The sequence below is a fragment of the Chiloscyllium punctatum genome, chromosome 38, assembly GCF_047496795.1.
Source record: "Chiloscyllium punctatum isolate Juve2018m chromosome 38, sChiPun1.3, whole genome shotgun sequence".
Classification (NCBI taxonomy): Eukaryota; Metazoa; Chordata; class Chondrichthyes; order Orectolobiformes; family Hemiscylliidae; genus Chiloscyllium; species Chiloscyllium punctatum.
This window is the reverse complement of record NC_092776.1, coordinates 12,705,567-12,726,501: the sequence shown is the minus strand read 5'-3', so window position 1 is coordinate 12,726,501 and position 20,935 is coordinate 12,705,567. Positions and strand designations below refer to the sequence as shown.

Sequence of the window (20,935 nt, the reverse complement as noted above, 5' to 3'; positions counted from 1 at the left end):
ACAGTGGTGACTGGGCCAGGAAACCTGCAATGAGTAACTCCCCTCCTGACGCCCCACTTGCCTGGATTGGTGCAGCTCCAACAACACAAGAAAATTAATGCCATCAAGGACAAATCAGCCTGCTAGATTGGCACTAAATCCACAAGCATCCACTCCCTCCATCACACACACTCAGTACACACTGCTGTTACTATCTTCAAGAAGCACTGCAGAAATTCACAAAGGTTCCTTAAAACAGCATCTTCCAAACCCATGACCAATTCCATCTAGAAAGACAAGGGCAGCAGATAAATGGAATCACCACCACTTGCAAATTCCCCCTCCGTGTCACTCACCATCCCAACTTGGAAATATATCACCATTCCTTCAGTGCTGCTGGGTCAAAGTCATGGGTCAAACCCCACCCCAAACAACATTTATGAGTGCATCTATGCCAAATGGACTGCAGTACTTCATGGAGGCAGCTCACCACCACCTTCTCAAGGGCAACTAGGGATTGGAAATAAACACTGGTTGTGCCAGCAAAAACCACATCGTATGAATAAATAAAAACTACAGATCTGCAGATTTTTATTGAATTCTATTTTCACCATCAGTCATGGCAAGATTTGAACTCATGTCACCAGGAGGTTCTGGATGACTAACCCAGTGATATTACAACATACCATTGTCTCCCACATCAGCTCGATCCCTCTTCACTATGAAGTTGCACAGTCTTTCACCATTTAAACATTATTCTTTTTTCACTTTTTCTGCCAAGGTGTCCAAGTTCAATTTCACACATTATATTCCATCTACCACATTTTTGCCAACTTAACCTCAATCCTTTTATAAACTCTTTCAGAATTTACAATTTACTTTCATATCTTTGTCTCATCAGCAAACTGAGCAACTATACAATCGGTGCCTTCATCGAAGTCATCGACATGGATTCTAAATAATTGAGGACTAATCTCCTTGGTACTAATTAGTTGCAGCTTGCTAACCAAAAGAAACCCATATTTGACCCATTGCCTGATTCCTGTTAGCTAACCAAATGAAGACAAGATCTCTCATTTTCATCTCTCCCCACCCCCCCACCACCCTAAATTCTGGCCAGTCACAAGCCTCAAATCAGAGAGGTTTGACCTATTCTGGGATGTTCAGAGGACATCCCTAAAGTAATTCCTCTATCAGACAATAGGTGCAGGAGTAGGCCATTCTGCCCTTTGGCCTGCACCACCATTCATTATGATCATGGCTGATCATCGTCAATCAGTATCCTATTCCTGCCTTATCTCCATAACCCTTGATTCCACTATCCTTGAGAGCTCTATCCAACTCTTTCTTAAACGAATTCAGAGACTGGGCCTCCACTGCACTCTGGGGCAGAGCATTCCACACACCCACCACTCTCTGGGCGAAGAAGTTTCTCCTTATCTTTGTCCTAAATGGCCTACCTCTTATTATTAAGCTGTGTCCTCTGGTTCGGGACTCGCCCATCAGTGGAAACATGTTTCCTGCCTCCAGAGTGTCCAATCTTTTAATAATCTTATATGTCTCAATCAGATCCCCTCTTAGACTTCTAAACTCAAGGGTATACAAGCCCAGTCGCTCCAATCTTTCAACGTAAGATAGTCCCGCCATTCCAGGAATTGACCTCATTAACCCACTGCACTCCCTCAATAGCCAGAATGTCTTTCCTCAAATTTGGAGACCAGAACTGCACACAATATTCCAGGTACGGTCTCACCAGGGCCCTGTAAAGCTGCAGAAGAACCTCTTTGCTTCTATACTCAATCCCTCTTGTTATGAAGGCCAACATGCTATTAGCTTTCTTCACTACCTGCTGTACCTATATGCTTGCCTTCATTGACTGGTGTACAAGAACACCCAGATCTCTTTGTACTGCCCCTTTACCTAACTTGACTCCATTTAGGTAGTAATCTGCCTTCCTGTTCTTGCCACCAACGTGGATAACCATACATATATCCACCATTAAACTGCATCTGTCATGCATCTGACCACTCACCTAACCTGTCCAGGTCACCCTGTAATCTCCTAACATCCTCCTCACCTTTCACCCTATCACTCAGCTTTGTATCATCAGCAAATTTGCTAATGTTACTATTAATATTAATATCCTCTGGGAGTCTCCTGCCACAACCAAGTTCTTTGGGAAAAAAGTTACTTCGGGAATCTGGTACTAGTCTCTGGAGTGACACTGAGCTGGTTTTGAGTGATTAGCACATCAGTGATGGCCAAATTGGCAGGGGAAAGGTCACGGCCATCTAACTTCCTTCAAGGGAAGGAGAAACAAAAGAAGAAGGTGAAACTGACACAGTGAAGGCAGCAGTAATAGAAACACTTCAAAAAGGAAGAAAGAGGTATAAAAATAGATGGAGAAAAGGACAAGGCAGAAAATGGGTTCTCCATAGTCACACAAACACAGAGCAGCAGAACCAAACAGTGCGATACGATTTACTGTCTATTACCACGACCGCTGAAGCTTTCAAGGTGATATTTATGTTAATTTTCTGATCAGTCTGCAGCATGTCAAGTGGGTAATAGATCGACCAACTCCCCGTTTAGCAAAGCATACTGCTAAAAGGTTTTCTTGAGCATCTGAAACCAATCTAAATACAATTAAGTAAAGTTCATTGTGAGTGATATATGCATTTTACTCAAACGATGCCATCCACCCTAAGCTTTGATCTCTGTGAATTCTAGACATTCAAACAGGACCAAAGTATGATACAGAGTGGGTGGTTAGCTAAAACTTAGATTTAATTCTTTGTACTGGAATGTACCCAAGCTTAATAGGATTAATAATTTTGCTGGTTTTCTTTGCCCACTTATTGAGGTCAGGTGGTCAATAGGCAGGGCCCTATGAGGAAATGGAGTGCCATCCACAAAGAAATGTCCACACCAACTGGTTTCAAGGGAGGTGGCCATTCAGCCTATCATGTCTGTGCCAACTCTCCACAAGAGCAGCTCAGCTTGTCCCACTCCCTCACATTATCCCCGTAGTCCTGTCAATTCTCTCTTCAGGAGTTTAACCCATTCCTGTTTGAAAGCCATGAGTGAATCCATCTCCACCACACTCAAACAGTACTGCCCAGATTCAAATCATTCCCTGCAGAAATCACTTAGCTCACGTGGCCATGGTTATTTTGTCATTCAAATTGACAATCACCTGATGAAGGAGCGTCGCTCCGAAAGCTAGTGTGCTTCCAATTAAACCTGTTGGACGATAACCTGGTGTTGTGTGATTTTTAACTCTCTAAAGCTTCACACGTTTCCTAAAGTGCGGAACCCCACACGGGACACCATGCTCTGCCTGAAGTGGAACCAGTTGTTTTTATATATACTGCTGTATGTATTGTAAATCTTCAGGATAAAGTGTCAAGTTTACCCAGTGGGTAACTTAGCTATATAATCCAGGAAAATTCCAGATTCATTCCCAGTCCTGGGCTGCATATTCTAACCCTGCCAGGAAAAGCAACAGAACTGCAAAATTGGACTCAGTGGTTTTGGCTTTCTAAAACTGTAGACTAATGAACGAACATATTACTCCCCACTGTTAAGATTTATGGAGCCAGAAATTGAAGTTTTGGAGCACCTTTCACATCAGGACTTCTTTCCGGCCAGGGAAGTGCTGATAATGAATAGGAACAGAACTGCTGGAAAAGGTCCGCGGGTTTTGCAGCATCTGTGAAGAGAAATCTGAGTTAATTATTTGGGTCCGGTAACCCTTCCTCAGAGGGGAGCATCCACACTTGCTTCAGTTTTTATTTAAGTGCTGATAATGAATATCTTGTACCTAAGGCAGCAGCAAACTTGGAGGCAGCAAGGCCTACAATTAGTAATGAAGTTAAAAAAAAAAGGCCTTGATCTCAATAACAATTTTCAGATGTTAAGTCAGCAAGACAGGACACCAGGGAACTTTCCCCATTTTCCTGTAAATAGCGCCTCAGGATCTTTCACGTCCACATAAACAGCAGACTCACAGAGAAATGCAGCACTCCTTCAGTACTGCACTGAAGTGTCAGCCTAGATTGTTACACTTTTCCCTCTGCAAACCTCCCAACTGACAGACTGGGCATTGCTGTCCTCACCTCTAGTGTCCCTGAAGCAAGTGAGTGACCAGTGCATCATCTTGATACTGTAGTGCTGAACAAGCCCGAGTGGTGGAATTAGATGTAGGGCAATGTGTGATCTGTAAAACATCCTTCATGCTCTGCCTGACGAGGCTCAGTTGTTAAGGGTGGGCCAACTTTCTCTCCTGGGTGACTTTCTGAATGCACAGAACTTTACCTCACACGGTGGTGCGCAGCCCACAGTGGTGGAATCTGAGAGCTATGGTGATGCCAGTGATCTCAAGGTCACAAGGTTCAGTGAAAGGGTGCCTGACATTTTGTTGCGTACTTTCACCTGTTGAGGTCACTGGTGGGCTCTTTGAGACTCCACAGACGCATGGCACTAAGGTGTTCAATAGCCACATTAGCCTTAGCAGTGAATTCTAATAGGGGACATCACATCTGATCTGGCGAATATTTACCCCTTAACTAACATTGGTAAAGAGCAGATTGGTGGACAGGCTCCAGGAGGCAATTGGCCTCCTCCTAACTCCTCAGTTCCTAAAATGTGCTGGGACATCCTGAAGCTACAATATACAATAAGCTGTCTTTGACGAGACTCCAGTTTGCACCCAAGAGACCTATGTGCTCACATGCCTGAGGCAGTGGACAGCAATTAGAATCAGGAACCCAGACTGAGTTCCTTATACTAGAGAATGATGCAACAAACCAATGGCTGAGTTTAGCTGATTTAGGAAGGATTGCGCAGAGGAAGATTCCAACTCTAACATGACTGGATTACCAGCATTACCTTTAATACAATGACAAAAAGCACACCAAGCGCATATCACCTCAGGTGTAGAGAACAAACAGCATCAGGTACAGAAATAGCAAGGACAAGAAATAAAATTATATGCAAGAGGCCAATACGGAGCTCAATGTGAGCTCTTCCGTCCTTACTTCATAGGCTTGCATTTGTACCTTACTGATCCTCAGGATATCCCAAAGTGCTTCAAAGCCCATAAGGTACCTCTAAAGTAGTCACTCCTGTAATGGGGGAAACATAGCTATCTATTCACACAACTGATCAAACAACTGAGAGGCAACAATTAGTTTTTTTTAACAGCGATGAAGGAGGGATTAGTGGTCAGGACTTGTGGGAGAACTAAATAGAGCCATGGCAGCTCTTACAGTCACCTGAATGAACCTTGGCTTTAACCTTTCATCTTAAAAGATAACATCTCTATCCCTCAGAATTTCACTGGACGTGTCCAGTTGGTGTGGTCAAATCTCTGGTGTGGAAATTTAACCTTCAACCTTTCAGCTACTTTGTATTGACTGCAAAGAACTTTGGGGCTACCTGAAGCCAAGGTGCCTGTAGAAATGTAAATTCTCCCTGAAACCTGGAGCCTCTCTCAGCTCCACATGTGATAACCATACCAAGAAAGGCAGCTTCAATATTCTTCATTAGCAGCCTCACATCTATGTATTCAATTCACTGCAGCAAAGACACGGGAGAGGGAAAATAATCAAGTTATGCTTTAATAAGATTTAATAAAATATACACATTAGGAATGGGTAGATCAAACACAGCATGACTGATGCTAGAATGATTGAAAAACACAAATAGGAATGAAAAAAATCAAAAATACTAATTCAATTCTGGGAGAAATTGGAGAATTAAGAATCTGAGACTTGGCTTAAGACATCAAGTTAGCATTGATTTCCCCCAGTGATCAGCAACAACCGATCTAGACTTGATTAGGGAGGCTACAACTGAAGTAAACAGGTTGCATACAATTCCAATACACGAAGACAGAGAGAGAACAACAGAGAAGAAAAGGGTTGGGGGTAGGAGGAGAGGGGGAAGGTGGATACAGTCAGGGAAGAGAGGGAGAGGAAGGATAAGTGGGAGAAGGAAGGGGAGGGAGAGGCAAGGAGTGGATGGAGCAGGATTGGGAAAAAAGAAGCAGGGGGGAAGAGAAGGGTGAGGGAGGAGAAGAGGGAGTGGGAGTGTGGAGGAAGACAGAAATAGGGAAGAGGGAGAGGGAGAATAGCAGAATGGGGAGGGAAGGGGAAGGGAAGAGGGAGGGAGGGGGAGAGGAGGAAGAGGGATGATAAGGGAAAGGAAGAGGGAGGTCAGGGAAAAAAAAGTGGAAGGCAAGGAATAGGAGAGACGGCAAGGAAGGGGAGGGAAGAGGGAGACCAGAGAGGAAAAAAAAAGGCAGAGAGAAATATAGGAATATAGGGCAGATTGTGAGGGCAAAGGAAAACAAAAGAAGGGGACACAAAATGGAGTCAGCGTAGGAAAGGGAATGAGAGGAGGTTGAAGAGGAGATGTAGATAAGGAGGGGAGGAGGAAGTAGGAACACAGTAAATAAAGAACACCCAATTTACTAAAGCAAACAGTGAGTTACAGTCACACATCATTGTAACACAATATAATCCACATATTTTATAAATAAAGCTTTAATTATTTTTCTTTAAATTCTAATTGTGAGGTACGAACCATGCATCACACACAATGTATCGTGGGGATTTTATTACAAATACTGAAACTCTGATAACTGTCAGACACGAGATGGAAGGGTTCTAACAATGAACTGACCATACATAGCACTGGGAAGGGCCCAGTGAACACCACATTGTTGTTACCCCAATTGTCTTGATGTTCTTTTGTACCAAGTTCCTAATGAAGGATAAGTTATGTTTTCTCCTTGCACCTCACACTCCAGCAAACCCTTACCCAATATAGTGGGCTGAGAACTTACTCTTTAAGCATCCTTCTTGTGGAAAGAACTCCCCTGTGTAATTGAAATTTCTGCAGATTTTTAACATAAGACCTAACTCATTTACCATAAATAATATTTACAGTACCACAAACAACTTGCTTTGAATTAAAGAAAAGCTTATTTTAAAAACCTGTGAGAAAATACTCAGATTTCTTCAAAATGAATATTGAAAAACTGAGTTTTTGAAACAGGCATTGCCCAATCAAATCAATTTTAAAAGTTTCTAACATTGTATATCTACATAAACAAAATTGCTGCCTATTCTACCAGAGTCACTTTCATTAATGGACATTTTTCAAATCACAGAAAGCCAATGATTAAGGAGAAGCCACATTATTAAAAATAATTAACAAGTATTAAGATGCCTTGGAAACACCAGTTGCTTTATGTCCAGACAGTATAAATCCCTATTTATTTATTTCCATGACTGGACCATTTTTCCATCTTGAAAAAGTCAAATTCTTTGTTTTAAATATCTCAGTATTTTAAGAATTACAATCCAGTTCTTTCTAAATCTTATCTACGATCAACAAAAGGGCCTCACTCTTTCACTCCCAGGGACACACTATTTACAGAACTGAATCAGCAAAATTTTGTTCTATTGCACATCTTTCCAAAATTTTCACTTCTGATGTTTTCTGTGAATGTTAGAAAATCTGGAATCCTTACTGCACGGTCTTTGGCCTTGGGAGCATAGGTGCCTGTTCTGTCATTCACTGCTACTGATCTGTGACCCAAATCTATGTAAGGTCCTTGCCTCTAACCCTTAGTGTCTTTGGTTATTTCTCACTCTCACTGAGAAATGACAATTGACCCAGGATCAACTACCATTTGTTGAAAAGTTGCAAACTCCTACCACCTACTGTGTGAACAGGTTCTTCCTAATTTCGCTTTTGGATGGTCTGGCTTGAACATTTACACTATATCCCCTAAACCGAGACTCCCTATTCAGCAGAAATACTTACACTGTATCTAATGTTAAAACACTTAAAACATCAAATCAAATCATCCGTTAACCTTCTCAATCCCGGGGCATACAACCCTGATTTGTGTAATCTCTCGGCTCAGTGGTTAGCACTGCTGCCTCACAGCACCAAGGACCCAGGCTTGATTCCAGCCTCGGGCGACTGTCTGTGTGCAGTTTGCATTCTCCCCCCATCTGTGAAGGTTTCTTCCAGGTGCTCCAGTTTACTCCCACAGTCCAAAAATCTGCAGGTTAGGTGGACTGGCCATGCTGAATTGCTAATGTGTCCAGGGATGTACAAACTAGGTGTACTAGATGTGGGAAGTGCAGGGCTACAGGTTAGGATGGGTCTGGGTGGAATGCTCTTCAGAGGGTCGGTGTGTACTTAACGGGCTAAATGGCCTGCTTCCATGCTGTAGGGATTCTGTGATTCTTTCTCCAAAGCCAATATGTCCTACCTAATATGTACGTTGCCCAGAACTGTTCATAGCGATTCCAGGCAGCTGACACATGACGCATACTCCCTTGTTTTCCATGGATTTAACCTGATGTATGGTTAGGATCAGGATGGGTCATTCAACCTCAGTGTCTGTTCCACTGGCTGTACCTGAACTTCATATCCCTCGATATTCTTACCCCAATCAGATTAGAACAAGATCAAATAGTAAATGGAAGAACACATTCCAACATATTGTTTTTATTTTGCAAGAAGCTGTTGATTGCCCAAGGAAGAGCCACTGCTTAGAACCGGTTGATTAACACATAAGTGCTTGCTAGATATAGTTCTTTACTGTTAGTAGCCATCAGAAACAAAATAAATTTTCCGAAGCATTGAGAGAGATTTTAAATAGTCCTTGCCTGCAACTAGCCTTTCAATTTTAATTTCCACTGATTGCATGCTAACCCCGTTAAGTTACTCACCGACTCATTCATGAACAGACTCTCAATATCACATTCTCTCCACCACCCAACATGGTGAACAAAAAAGCACCAACTGCTAAATTTACCAACATGCCAGCAAAGCTGCCCATTGGAAAATGATATGGCTGAGTGCCATTATCATCCCAAGATAATGGCCATGCAACTCATCGTGCTAATTCCAACCCAAAATGCTAAACAAATAGTCACAGCAGAACTCTGTTTCTATAACGCCCAGGAATGACTCAGCAGTTCAGGTAGATGGGCATGGCACATAAACCATCCTGTACCTAGGACACTGTATGGGCTGTAGGACACCGAGCATTAATCTCTCCTTCTCTGCTAGGTATTTGCTGCCTTTTTGTGAGGTACAGAACAGACCAGATTTACAGGAGTGATTCCACAATGAGAAGTTTTAGAGAGAACCAAATGCTAGTTACCAGACAGATAAATTTAAGTCTACCTGGGATATTAGTAGGCCAGTAACCTATTACAAGACTGTCATTCATGGTAATACCATGGTAGTAACCTGCTACAAAGGACAATGCTGTGGCTGTATTAGGCCACCAGACTTGCAGGGAACCAGTACAAGATGAAAAAAAGGGAGAAAAGGTGATTAGCTGAAGATTGGCTTTATTGCTATCTGAGAAGCTAATCTTCTTCAGCAGTTCTCTTCATTTGTTTTCCAAATTCTGCCTGCCACTCATCTGTACTAAAGTGCTTGCTAGAAATAGTTCTTTACTGTTAGCAGGTATGGTTTGGATAACAAATAACTAATAGCTTGTAGGATTGTGGAGGGCATGTTCTATATGTTCAATCTTTTAGAAAGAAGCCTCTCCAAATAAGGACAACAAACTATATTTTTTCTCTGCTTCTTGGACACTGGAAGACAACATTAATGTGGGAGGGTTGGGGTGGAACAGAAGTGTATGTGCGTGTGTTTTTATAGTGGTGCCTTGGCTAATGAACAAAAATGGATCTTAATGCAGTTGTAAGTCTCAAAAAACAGCAATCCTGGGTATCGTGCACACTTCATTCCTCATCTCAATATTCAACATAAAAGGGACTACGGGAGGTATTCCTGATGAAGGGCTTTTGCCCAAAACGTCGATTTTCCTGCTCCTCGGATGCTGCTGACCTGCTGTGCTTTTCCAGCACCACTCTGATCTAATCTCTGGTTTCCAGTATCTGCAGTCCTCACTTTTGCCTGGGATATGTAGGAGCCCTATTCTGCATCACCACAACGGATTGCCAACCTGAGACATTTTATTTCAAAGGGTCCTGCCCTGTATTCTTTTATGACAGATTCTTTTATGTACAATTACTGGAATAGTAATGAAATAGTTCAGCATTTCAACTTTGTTTTTTGAAAAAGCCACAGATGGGAAAATGTGGAATAGAAGTCAAATGGGTCTACACAGCATGGAAGCCTGGGACAAGAGCAGCACATCTGCCTCACCCTGGCATGCTCACACATCCCATGAGCTTTGTTCCAACAATGCGGTCTTCACATGTCCACCAGAAAGGCTTGAAAAGCAGTATGGCTGGAAATCTCATGGAGACACTATTTTCTCTCCTCCATGCTGGTGCAAGCAAGAGACAACAGTTATGTGTGTTTATATACAATGCCTTTAGATGTGATGAAACATTCCAAAATACTTCACAGGAATGTCAAATAAAAGTTGACAGAAGGGGGATATTGGGATGAAAGTAACCAAAAACTACATCAAAGTGGTAGGTGTGAAGGAGCAACTTTTTAAAAAAAAGGCAAAGATTTTGAGAGGGGCAAAGATGTTTAGTGAGGGGAACCCAGGGTTTAGGACCCAGGCAACTGAAAGTACAGCTTTGAGATGATGAAAAAAAAAAAGAGACCAAAACTGGAGAAGAGCATTCTTGAGAGGGTTATAGGCAGGAGGAGTTAGAGAGAATGGAAGGTGCAAAGCTAAAGGATATTTTTTGAAAGAGGCGCAAGAATTTTAAAACCAAGGTATTGTCAGACTAGAAACTAAAGTATATTTATCAATGAGAATAGGGGTCTTGCACAAACAAGACATATAGACCTAGGTTTTCATATGAATGATGGAAAAGGAAAATTGGTTAAGGTGAAAATCCGTCTTATATTACAACCATATCTAACCTCTCCACCAAAAATATATCATGACGTGCCACCTTTCTCCATACTTGAAATGAATCAGAACAGGAATAATCGTGCTCACTGCAAGTTTCAATGAGCATCACACCAAATAACTAAATCTGAAATGCAGGGAGTGTTCACACAAATGTGAAATATTGTTTTAAAGCTACTGGATTCCACAGTGTGCAAAAAAAAAGCTGCCATGTTTGTCTAAATAGTAAGTGTCCACTGCATTACCAACCTTACAAGGTTACCTCCATGACTCAAGGTTGGTTTAATTCTGGCAACATAGCAGCCTCAGCTGCATGGTCTTGGATTGCCACTGCTGCCATAGTTCAACTAAACCACCACCAGGTATCAATATTCAATATTATAAAGATTACTTCTTAAAAAAACTCTTGCATAGAAACAAGGATGAACAGCAAGGCACTGTGTACTAGCCAATTGCTCATCATTTAAGTGGCATAAACTTTTATTGCTTAATATTGGAATCAATGATGCCTGAGAACACAAAAAAAAACTTATTAGAAATCCAGGCAAGAATCTCCTCAGGGCAAAGGGAATGGATCAAATTACACAATTCAGGTGCTCTTCCAAATTAATCCCTTATTAAAACAGGAGTTTAATGCAGAAATTCCACCCTAGGAGACGCAAAACCAGAGGTTATTAATATAAAAGAGACACAAAAAAAAATCAATAGGGAATTCAGAAGAAAAACCTTGACCCAGAGACTATTGAGAATGTGGACCTAGAGTTTGGGAAGAGGTTGAGGCTAATAACACTGATGCATTTCAACCTTAGTTTATCATGTGAGGGAGAAATATATAGAGGTTGCTGACAGAATTAAATGAGAAAGGATCTGTGGTATCTAGTGTGGAGGATAAATATCAGCATGACCAACTGGGCCCAATATCATCACATTCTGATGTGATTCCACACTGGTTAAAAACTCTATTTCCATTCTCTTCTAGCAAAGCTGCAGTTATTGTTCTTATCAGCCCTATTGGATTATGGTGCAAAGTTCCATCACCCACTAAACCAAAATCAGAAAAGACTGGAAAAAAACAGAACCTAAAGAATGAGAGAAACAGGGCACAGGCGGCCATTTGGTCTGTTAATGTCTGCATTGGCTCTTGGAAAAAGCTTTCACTTGTGCCACATTTTTATTTTTCCAGTCTGCCACCTTCTCGGTTCTTCACCTCAAGCTGCTGTGCAACTCTTTTAGGAAAGTAAAAAGAGGTTCACGTTGGAGGTCAGACCCTTTGTTGGAATAATTCCGAAAGAAGGAAGACACCTCCCTGCAACACCTTCACCTTCCCAAAAGGCCGAGTTTGACTAAATCAGCAAAAACCGCTCACAAAAAAATTGGGGTATTCAGTCACAGGTTAGAATGAGTAGGGCTCTTGTGGCACAGTGGTAGTGACCTTCCCTCTGAGCCAGGAGGCCTGGGTTCAAGTCCCATCATGGGAAATAACATCTCTGTACAGGCTGATTAAAATGTTTTCTTTTAACGCATCTCAAGTAGCCCAAGAAACTAAACTCTTGATTGAACCATATGAGCATTACCAGCCATTCCAATTCTTTACTCTTGATCTTGTTACAATAATGCTAACTTGCTCATCTCTGATCTGACCTACTCTTGGACAGCAAGCTAAAACCCAGTTCACTTTTCATTCAGCCTTTATTAATGACGCATTCGGCGTCCTGCTAGCTGGCATTTTTAAAGGATTCTTTCTTGGGGTGCAAATGTTGCTAAGCCTGCAACATTTCTCAAAATTTCCCCAGAGGGCAGTTAAAAGTCAATGTTGCTGTGAGTCTGGAGTCACACGTGGGCCAGACCATGTAAGGATGGCAGTCACCTTCCCTGAAGGACAATGGTGAACAAGATTTTTTTTTCCCTGACAACCAGCAATGGTTTCATGGTCATCATTAGGTTCTCAACTCCAGATTTTTAAAATAGAATTCAAATTCCACCATACACCACAGTGAGATTGGAACCCAGGCCCTTGAACAGATTTCTGGATGAATACTTCAGCAATAATACCACTAGGCCTTTACCTCCTATCATGGAAATTCAAAGACAAAAAGAATTTTTAAAGTACACTAAACAGGAGGGTCAGTGAGAAACAGACAAAAGGATAGTGGGAGCAAATCTAATAGTAACTTATAAAGTGCAATTGTATGTGCACTCGAATTGGAAAAAAGCATAGATTGAGGGCAATGGGGAAACTAACTGGGCACTCTTTCAAATGGGCATGGTTGCCTAAGTGGCCTCTCCATAAACTGCTTCATTCTGTGAATTGTACAAAAAGAGTGGGAGACATGCAAGTATGTCGGCTTTTACTATGGTTATCTCGATAGCACACTTAGTCAAATAAATTACACTGAAAAAACCACGGCATATACGGAGAACAGCCAGGCTTGAATTGAACGCTGCCGAGTCCTCGCCTCATCATCAGTGTTGGCTACTGAGTCAAAAAGGACAAGTGAAAGTGGGGTGGGACCAGCCATGTAAATTTACTTGAGCTATGAAGGAAGACGGCAGAAATCTCTGCTTTCCAGCCTTGGAAGACAGTGACCGAGGAAATCTTACTCAAGACATCAGTGAACAACACAGACTGCAATCTGAGTAATCAGCGTGTGGAATGGAATCTGGGAAGAGCAATGAAAGCTGAGTCACATAATCACACTTGAATAATTTAACAGACGAAAGCCCTGGTTTGAGGATAGGAGTGGATAAGGGGAAGAGAGGGAGACAGAGTGGAAGGGAGGGAGAGACAGACAAACAAGGGGATTGGAAAATCTAAGTAAGGTGGCGTTTAAAATGAAATGTTTGGTTGATTGAGCATAAAGAGCAACTTCCTACCAGGAAGGTCTGAAAACAGAGAATATAATTTGAAGGTAAACTAGCAAAAGAATCAGTGAGGAAATTCTTTTGTTTATACATCGGGATGTTGTGATCTGGAATATGTTGGCTTAAAAGGCATAAAAAGCTAATTCAACAGTAAATTTCAAAATAGGAATGAATAAATAGGAAATTTATGAAAAAAGAAATTTATGCTGCATTCAGGGGGAAGAACAGGGGGCATGAGACTAACTGAATATCTCTTTCAAAGAGCCAGCACATACACAATAGGCCAAATAGCCTCTTTCTGTGCTGTTTTATTCTATTTGCAAGGGCTTTTTTTTAAAAAACAGAAAGTGGAGGTGCAACAAGTATAGAGCAAGTCTCCATTGTGAATGCAAGCCTTTAATCTCAGTTACACACACGCAAAAAAATTGTTTCTTTTCCTCTCATCATTAAATAAGGCACTGTTCTTTTCAAATTGCGCTTGCAGCTTTCATTTCAGTCCTAAGCCAGGGCAATATTTAATATATATTTATATATATATGTGTATATATAAAAAAAACAAAACAGGAAAAAGAAAACAATACCATCCATAGCACCATATAAAAACTCTATTCACAGTTAAGGGAAGCTCCCTGTATTTTCTTTACAACAAGCTATATGCTCACGTGCTTAAAAAAATAAAATTAAAAATCAAACAAGTTCTTTCCTCTGCGATTTCAAAGGCTTGCTTCAAGATTATAAAAAGCAGCTTTGACAATTAATGCTTTCTGCAGTCAACAATCTTTTGTTGACTGCTGTTGTATAAAGACACAATAATTTACAGTAGGTCATTCAGGAAGCATGTCATTTTGCATCAGTCCGCTTGCGTTTGTTGGGTACAGGGTCTCTCTTCTCATTTAACTTGCGTTTCTTTTTGTGCGTAGCTTCCAAGGTGACTTCACCCTTCCGTTTACGTCTCGCTGGGGTGGCCACCTTGTTTCTCTTTTTGGCATCAGTCTTAATGTTCCTCTTGGCCCTGACTGAAGATCCTGTCGCTTTTTTGTTGGGTTTCATCTGACGCTCTTTGCTGTTGTTTCTTTTCGTCTTTCTGCCTTTAGCCCCATCTCTACTCTGGGATGCGCCCTTGCCCCTCGGAACGTTTTTCAGATTAGCACCAGACAGCCTCTTCTCGGTGCTTTTTGGGGACATAATATTGGTCTTTCCACTGGCAGTAGCCCTTTTGGGAGCTGCAGCCTTTACAGAGCTGACCTCCGCTCTGGACTTGCGACTTGCAGGCAACTGCTTGGGCACGGATTTGGGCAGAGGGACAGGAGGACCTACCTCGGACTTGCTGCTCTTGACTCGCCCCACACGGAGCTCCTCGACGCGAGTGTCCTTGAGTGCCTTCCTCTTCCCTTTGCTCTCCTCAGGCTTCCGAGAGGCAACGGGGAGAGGGGCTCCGTGAGACTCCAGTTGGGCCTGCGAGGTCAGCTTGGGTGAGACCATGGGGTTCATACAGACGCTCTTGTGCTTAGCTAAGACCTTCCTCCCACCGTGCTCCTTCCCCTGCTGCAATTTGTGGAGCTTGCCTCTCATGTTGGAGTATTTCCGCAAGATCCATGCACTGACTGGCTTCTTCAACCCCAAATGCTTGGAGGGCTGGGCTGCCGCGTTGTTGGCAGAAAATACAACCTCCTCGACAGGATCACTTTCCACTTTGGCCAGAAAGAGGTCCCTGGGAGTCAGGCCTTCTCCTGTATCTAAGGAAAAGCTCCACTGCTGCTGCCCTGCTCCATCTGCCCCTGTCGCAGCTCTTCTATGCACATTGTCTAGCAGTGCTCGAGTCTTCCAATTGTTCCGAGCAGGAGACGCCATGGCAAACTTTTTCAGGTGTTTCTTTAGCCGCTCGGCTTGGGGACTGGGGAACAGACCGATCATGGAGTTCTTCTGAAGGAAGGTTTTGGCTTTCATGGTCTCCACTGGATTCCGGGCACTGATATTTTTAACGATGATCAGAGACCTGGTCTCAGTTGTCTCCATGAACCATTTACAGATGCTGGCGAGGTTGAAGTTGGTCATGAAGAGTTTCTGTACAGGGGATATCTTATGGTCATACAGTCCCCTTGCTTTGCGAGCCCTCTTCTTGCTTTTCCAGATCTCCTTGAGCCGGTCAGACTTGCATTTTGCTTTCTGCATCACCGGCACTTCCTTCTCCATCTGAATCCAAGCCTTGTGAATGTTCTCATATGTGGCATTCAAAGTGGTGATCAGCTCCTGGTTCTCGTCCTCTGAGCACCAGTCCAAAAACTTTGGCCGACTCGGTTCAGGAGCATCAGTGTCGCTCAGACCTAACAGCTCAGCTTCTTCATTCTCCTGGCGAAATTCAGTAGGTTGATTCATATTTAAGCATTTGCTGTCCTCTTGTAGCGCAATTGCTTCTGGTTCTGCGTTGGACACACTTGAACATCTCAAAGTACGAGACCCAGCAAGAACCTTATCGCCTGGTGGTGCTTTGGGGGTTGTTCCTTTAGCAGTTTGCAGTGATCCCACATTCGTCAATCTTTTCATCATGCCTCCTCTTGCCCATTTTGAGTTCTCTTTACAGGTATCTGCCTTCCCTGAACTTGACTGCTGTTGGATAGCAGGAGACATTTCATCCACCGAACCATCAGAGGATTCCGAATCTTGATCATTTCTGACGTGAGCAGAAAAGGAAACTTTCCGTTCTTCCGATGATCGGGAATCTACACAGACCTCGAGAACCTGACCTTGTCCATAGTGTGCTCCTTCATTGCTAAGATTGTCGTCTACCAATTCTTCATCTTGAAAGTTTTCAAAATCTTTCAAAAGGAGGTTTTTGGAGAGCTGCTTGACAGTCGCCTTTTTTGTTTTGTCAATGTCTTGCTCAGATGTGGTAGTCGGAGACTCGCATACTCTGCTCTCAGGGTCAACAATGCTTTGCAGAAGGATTTTGTTGAAGCATTCTGTAGGAAATTGAACAGATGTTACTTTGTTGATGCACACCTCCCTTTTGTATCCTCTCTCGCCTTGACTTCTCAGGAGCTTTACATTAAGACAGGGTACCAATAAGCCATCACCACAAACTGGTGGCTGCTCTTTCATGCCACTGGGACAGGTCACAGCTTGTTGCCTAGGCTGCTGACTTCGTAAACATCTATCTGAAGTAGTTAGCTCCAATTTTCTGCGATGCTTTTTCTTCTCTGGTGCAGCCAGGCCTTGTGCCTTCTTGTGGTGGCTTGTCTGCTTTTCAGACTCAGGAGTTCCTTCAGTGCTATTGCTTCCTTCCCTCTTTTGGTCAATCACATTTTCATTTGGGTCTTCCAATTTTGTTTTCTCCAAAGCTGGTCCATTCACTGTTATATTGCACCCCAGATTATCAGTTCCCTGATGAGGTCCTTCCATAAGCTCCAGTACAGACCCTCCTGAATCAATGTGACTGTTCGCATCCTTACACCTGGACAATATTGGCGGACACGAAACCATATAAGAAGGGACAGAACATGCAACTGCTTCATCTTGAACACCAAGTGCCTGTTCTGATATGCTGGGCTCTTCGATCTCAGTTAATGATTTTTCTACCCGTATCGTATTCACATCTCCAAGAGATTCAACTACCTCTCCAGTACGCTGATCTCCGGATAGTGGACAGCTGAGACTATCGCTCGTTGTGGTCTTGTTAATATTTAATATTTCACTGTTGTTGAAGTGCTGAGTGCTGCATTGCTCCTGAGTAGGAATGATCTTAACCCCAATATCACAAAATGAACTGGTGCTCATCTTTTCTAAAGATGTCACTGAAGGGTTTTGGTTCTGATCGACTGGAACAGGTTGCAAATTGCTTGGAGAGCCTGCTGTTGAAGATATGTCCTCAGGAGCATCGCTTTCTTTTACTAACTGTTCCAGTTCAGAAGGGCTCCCACCAGCCTTCCTACACTCTGTTAGCAGCTTTGATAGCTCAGTGCTCTCACAAGCACCAAGTTCAGCTGACAAGCTGTCACAGAGAGCTTGGTAATCAGCATGCGTTGTGATGCAGTTGTTCATTTGTGAGGTCAAGACTGGTATGTTCTCGACTTCCAGAGAATGGCTTTTGGAATCAGAGACAAGGGTCTGATCCCTGGGTCGTTCAGGATCCCCAGGTCTCTCAGGATCACCTCGTGGGCTGTTTTCAGTCCGGAAAAGTGCCTCAGTCTCCTGTGATCGACAGGTCTGACTCGGCTCAACCACCAGCTCCCCTTTGCTCTCTGAATAACCAAAGTCTTGACGATCTTCCTGTGAGACTTTCAGCTGCACCTTTGGGTCCTCATTAGTATCAGCTCCAGCCTCCACAGAAACACAGATGGGCACGCTGACAGGCAAGACAATTGCTTGCTTCGGGGTCACCGGAGCAGGTGGTATGGGAATCAACGAGGGACAATTTCCATTTCTCGCCTCCATTGCTGGGCTTCTGGCCAAAGTGCGGACAGTCTTTAGCTCCCAGTATTCTTCGTTGCAGAGATGTCCACGTGTGCTTTTCCGTGCAGTCTTTCGACTGGAAGATAAGGACCTCTGAGCATCAAAACGGCATTCCGTGATAGGCTTGCTGATGTAAACAATATCACACTGGTTGTCGTGCTCATTCACGTACTGGCACATAGGCATGGAAGAACGAGCCCGCAGTACAGACACCCTGGTGCTCTTTCTGGCTGTCTTTGTGGGAGGAGCCTGTGGTTTCAATCTCAAGCGGCCACTGGCAGCACGCGACTTTGAGGGAAACCAACAATCTTTGGTGCTCGACTCCGTTGTGAGCACATGGTTACTTTTGATCATTCTTTTGGCCGCACTGGTATGTTCTCGAGATCCACCTTGAACTGACGTGTGTTTAATTGCTTTGTGATCAGAGGCAGCTCTGGAACTGCCCCGTGAACTACTCTGATTTTTGGTCAAATTCTTACTCAAGTTCAAAAGCTCGTCAGGAAGAACTTGAGGAGTTTCAACCTGAGCTCTGGCAGCTACCGCACCCTCTGTTTTGTTCTCATGACTGTTAGAACATATTTCTTCTATTCGGGCAACAGCACTGATGTGTGCACATTCGCTAGAGGACTGATCTAGTTGTGTGATACTGATCCCCTTTTGATTCACAGTTTCTTTGTGTAGACCCTCCATGCTCCCAGTTTTATTAAAGTCAGTAGTACATACACGTATAGAGGAGAACCCTGCGTCTTCAGTGCAGTTTTTTATATAATTCCCACTGCTACAACAGCCTCTGGGTGTCAGCTTTTCAACAGAAGGAACTCTGTTTGCTTCAATTCCCAGCAGGAGTAGCTCCTCATGAGCTGGCTGGTTTTCCTCCTTGATGCTTTCACTGTTCGATTTGTTTGACGTCTGAGTCTCTTGAGTTGAGGAAGGGCACGATTTTAAGGTGCTCGGGGTTCGGTCCTCGGGGTTTTTAGGCTGTAGAAGGACGGGGGCTGGGCTGGGTGTGGCCATGTCTTCACGTGTTGACAATTCCCGGGGCTGCTCCTCTGGACTTGCTTCACTGTGCATGTAGCTTAATACATTCATAAACTGTTTCTGATGATGTCTACACAGCTTAGCCATAAACTGGTCAAGGGAACTCCGGGATGCTGTGTTGTGTTGTGCCTCCTGTCTTGGTATCTTGTTGCTAAAACAAAAAAAACAAAAGACGACATTTACACTTCATAAATGAACACAATCCCAGACAACAACTGTGTGGCTATCTAAACATTTCATCTCACTGGTACCACTGACTGTGATCCCTATATCTCAATATATTCTACATTTTGTTTTAAAATTCTGTTATTAACATCTTAATTCTTTAAAAACACGTACCCCATAAACTCCCTTTCTAAAATGAAATGAAATTCAGCTTCAATACATCCATTCAAGGGGATCTTGGGTTTGTGAATAAAAACAAATTGCTAACAAGGTTGAAAATATGGTATAAAACACAGGAAAGTGCTGGAGAAACTCAGCAGGTCTGGCAACACCTGTGGAGAGTACTTTTTTTTAATTTTGGGTACAGGAATGCTTTCTAATTATCACTATCCTCTGAAGTAATGATCGAGCCAGTGGTTGAAGCTAACATACAAATCAGCCATGACCTTACTGAATGGCTGAATACTTCCAACAAGACACCACATAACATCCTCCCCATTAAAATACAACAGCATTGCACTGGAGTGTCACGTTGGATTAAGTGCTTAAATCTCTAGACTGAGCTGTGAACTCAGAACATTCAGACTTAGACAACATCCTCTCCAACAGATCATAAAAGATCAGGGGTGAAATCTTCAAATGCGCCAATTTTCACCCAGTCCCACAGTGGAAGGGCAGATAGTTTTAGAAATGCATATATACCTAATTATGCTACTGAGAACCTAGCAACTACAAGAAGATTATTGCTAAAAGCAGGTACAACTACTCCGATTGAGAAGTAGAATCACTCGTTCTGTGATACAAGGAGCATCACTCAATTGAAAAATTGAGATCTAAATTGCAAAAATCAGTGATTAATATGAACATAACTAGAACCTTTCAAATAATAAAATGCTTCACAGAAATGTTATCATGCAAGATTTGACACGGAGCTTCATAAAGGCAATATTTAGAATTCTGGTCCTTCTCATGCTTAAATGGAGGGAATTTCTGCTTATCCAATACGGGATATCGGATAAGCAGCCACATAAGGGCGGCACGGTGGCTCAGTGGTTAGCACTGCTGCCTCACAGCACCAGGATCCCAGGTTCAATTCCAGCCTTGGGTGACTGTCTGTGTGGAGTTTGCACATTTGCCCATGTCTGCATGGGTTTCCTCCAGGTACTCCAGTTTCCTCCCACAGTCCAAAGATGTGCAGTGGAGGTGAATTGCCCATAGTGTTAGGTGCATTAGTGAGAGGGAAATGGGTCTGGGTGGGTTACTCTTCGGAGGGTCGGTGGGGGCTGGTTGGGTCGAGGCGCCTGTAAGGAATCTAATGTAATCATAACCTAGCAACAGAGAGAGGCAGTGGTGAAGTAGAGCTCGCTGTTACCCATGAAAGGGAAAAATAAAGTTGTGATTCATGCAGCAGAGGGACAGCATGTGGCTGAAAAGTGAGAGACAATCAAGGATCAACTCTTGTGGGCTTGAAGGGAAGCCACTGTGCATGATGTTCTGACTACAATTAGATATTAAACAACAGAATTGGGCAAACGCAGTCCCATTCGTGGTGGTGGTGGTGGT

General features: G+C 43.0%; 2 protein-coding genes across 7 annotated transcripts in view; one reads left to right on the top strand and one right to left on the bottom strand.

Annotated features, from left to right (window-relative positions):
- The window catches only part of LOC140463354 (slit homolog 1 protein-like), a 334,431-nt gene that overhangs the window by 283,468 nt on the left and 30,028 nt on the right, over positions 1–20,935 (top strand). The gene's annotated exons all lie outside the window — the stretch shown is intronic.
- LOC140463352 (uncharacterized) overlaps positions 5,576–20,935 on the bottom strand; it is a 121,161-nt gene continuing 105,801 nt past the window's right edge. For 5 of the 6 annotated variants that reach the window (XM_072557184.1, XM_072557185.1, XM_072557188.1 and 2 more), the window contains one exon: positions 5,576–19,358. In XM_072557184.1, coding sequence (XP_072413285.1) covers positions 14,561–19,358 — 4,798 coding nt within the window. In that variant the 3' untranslated portion in view covers positions 5,576–14,560. The remainder of the gene's footprint in view (positions 19,359–20,935) is intronic. The other variant, XR_011954661.1, reaches the window with a different exon arrangement.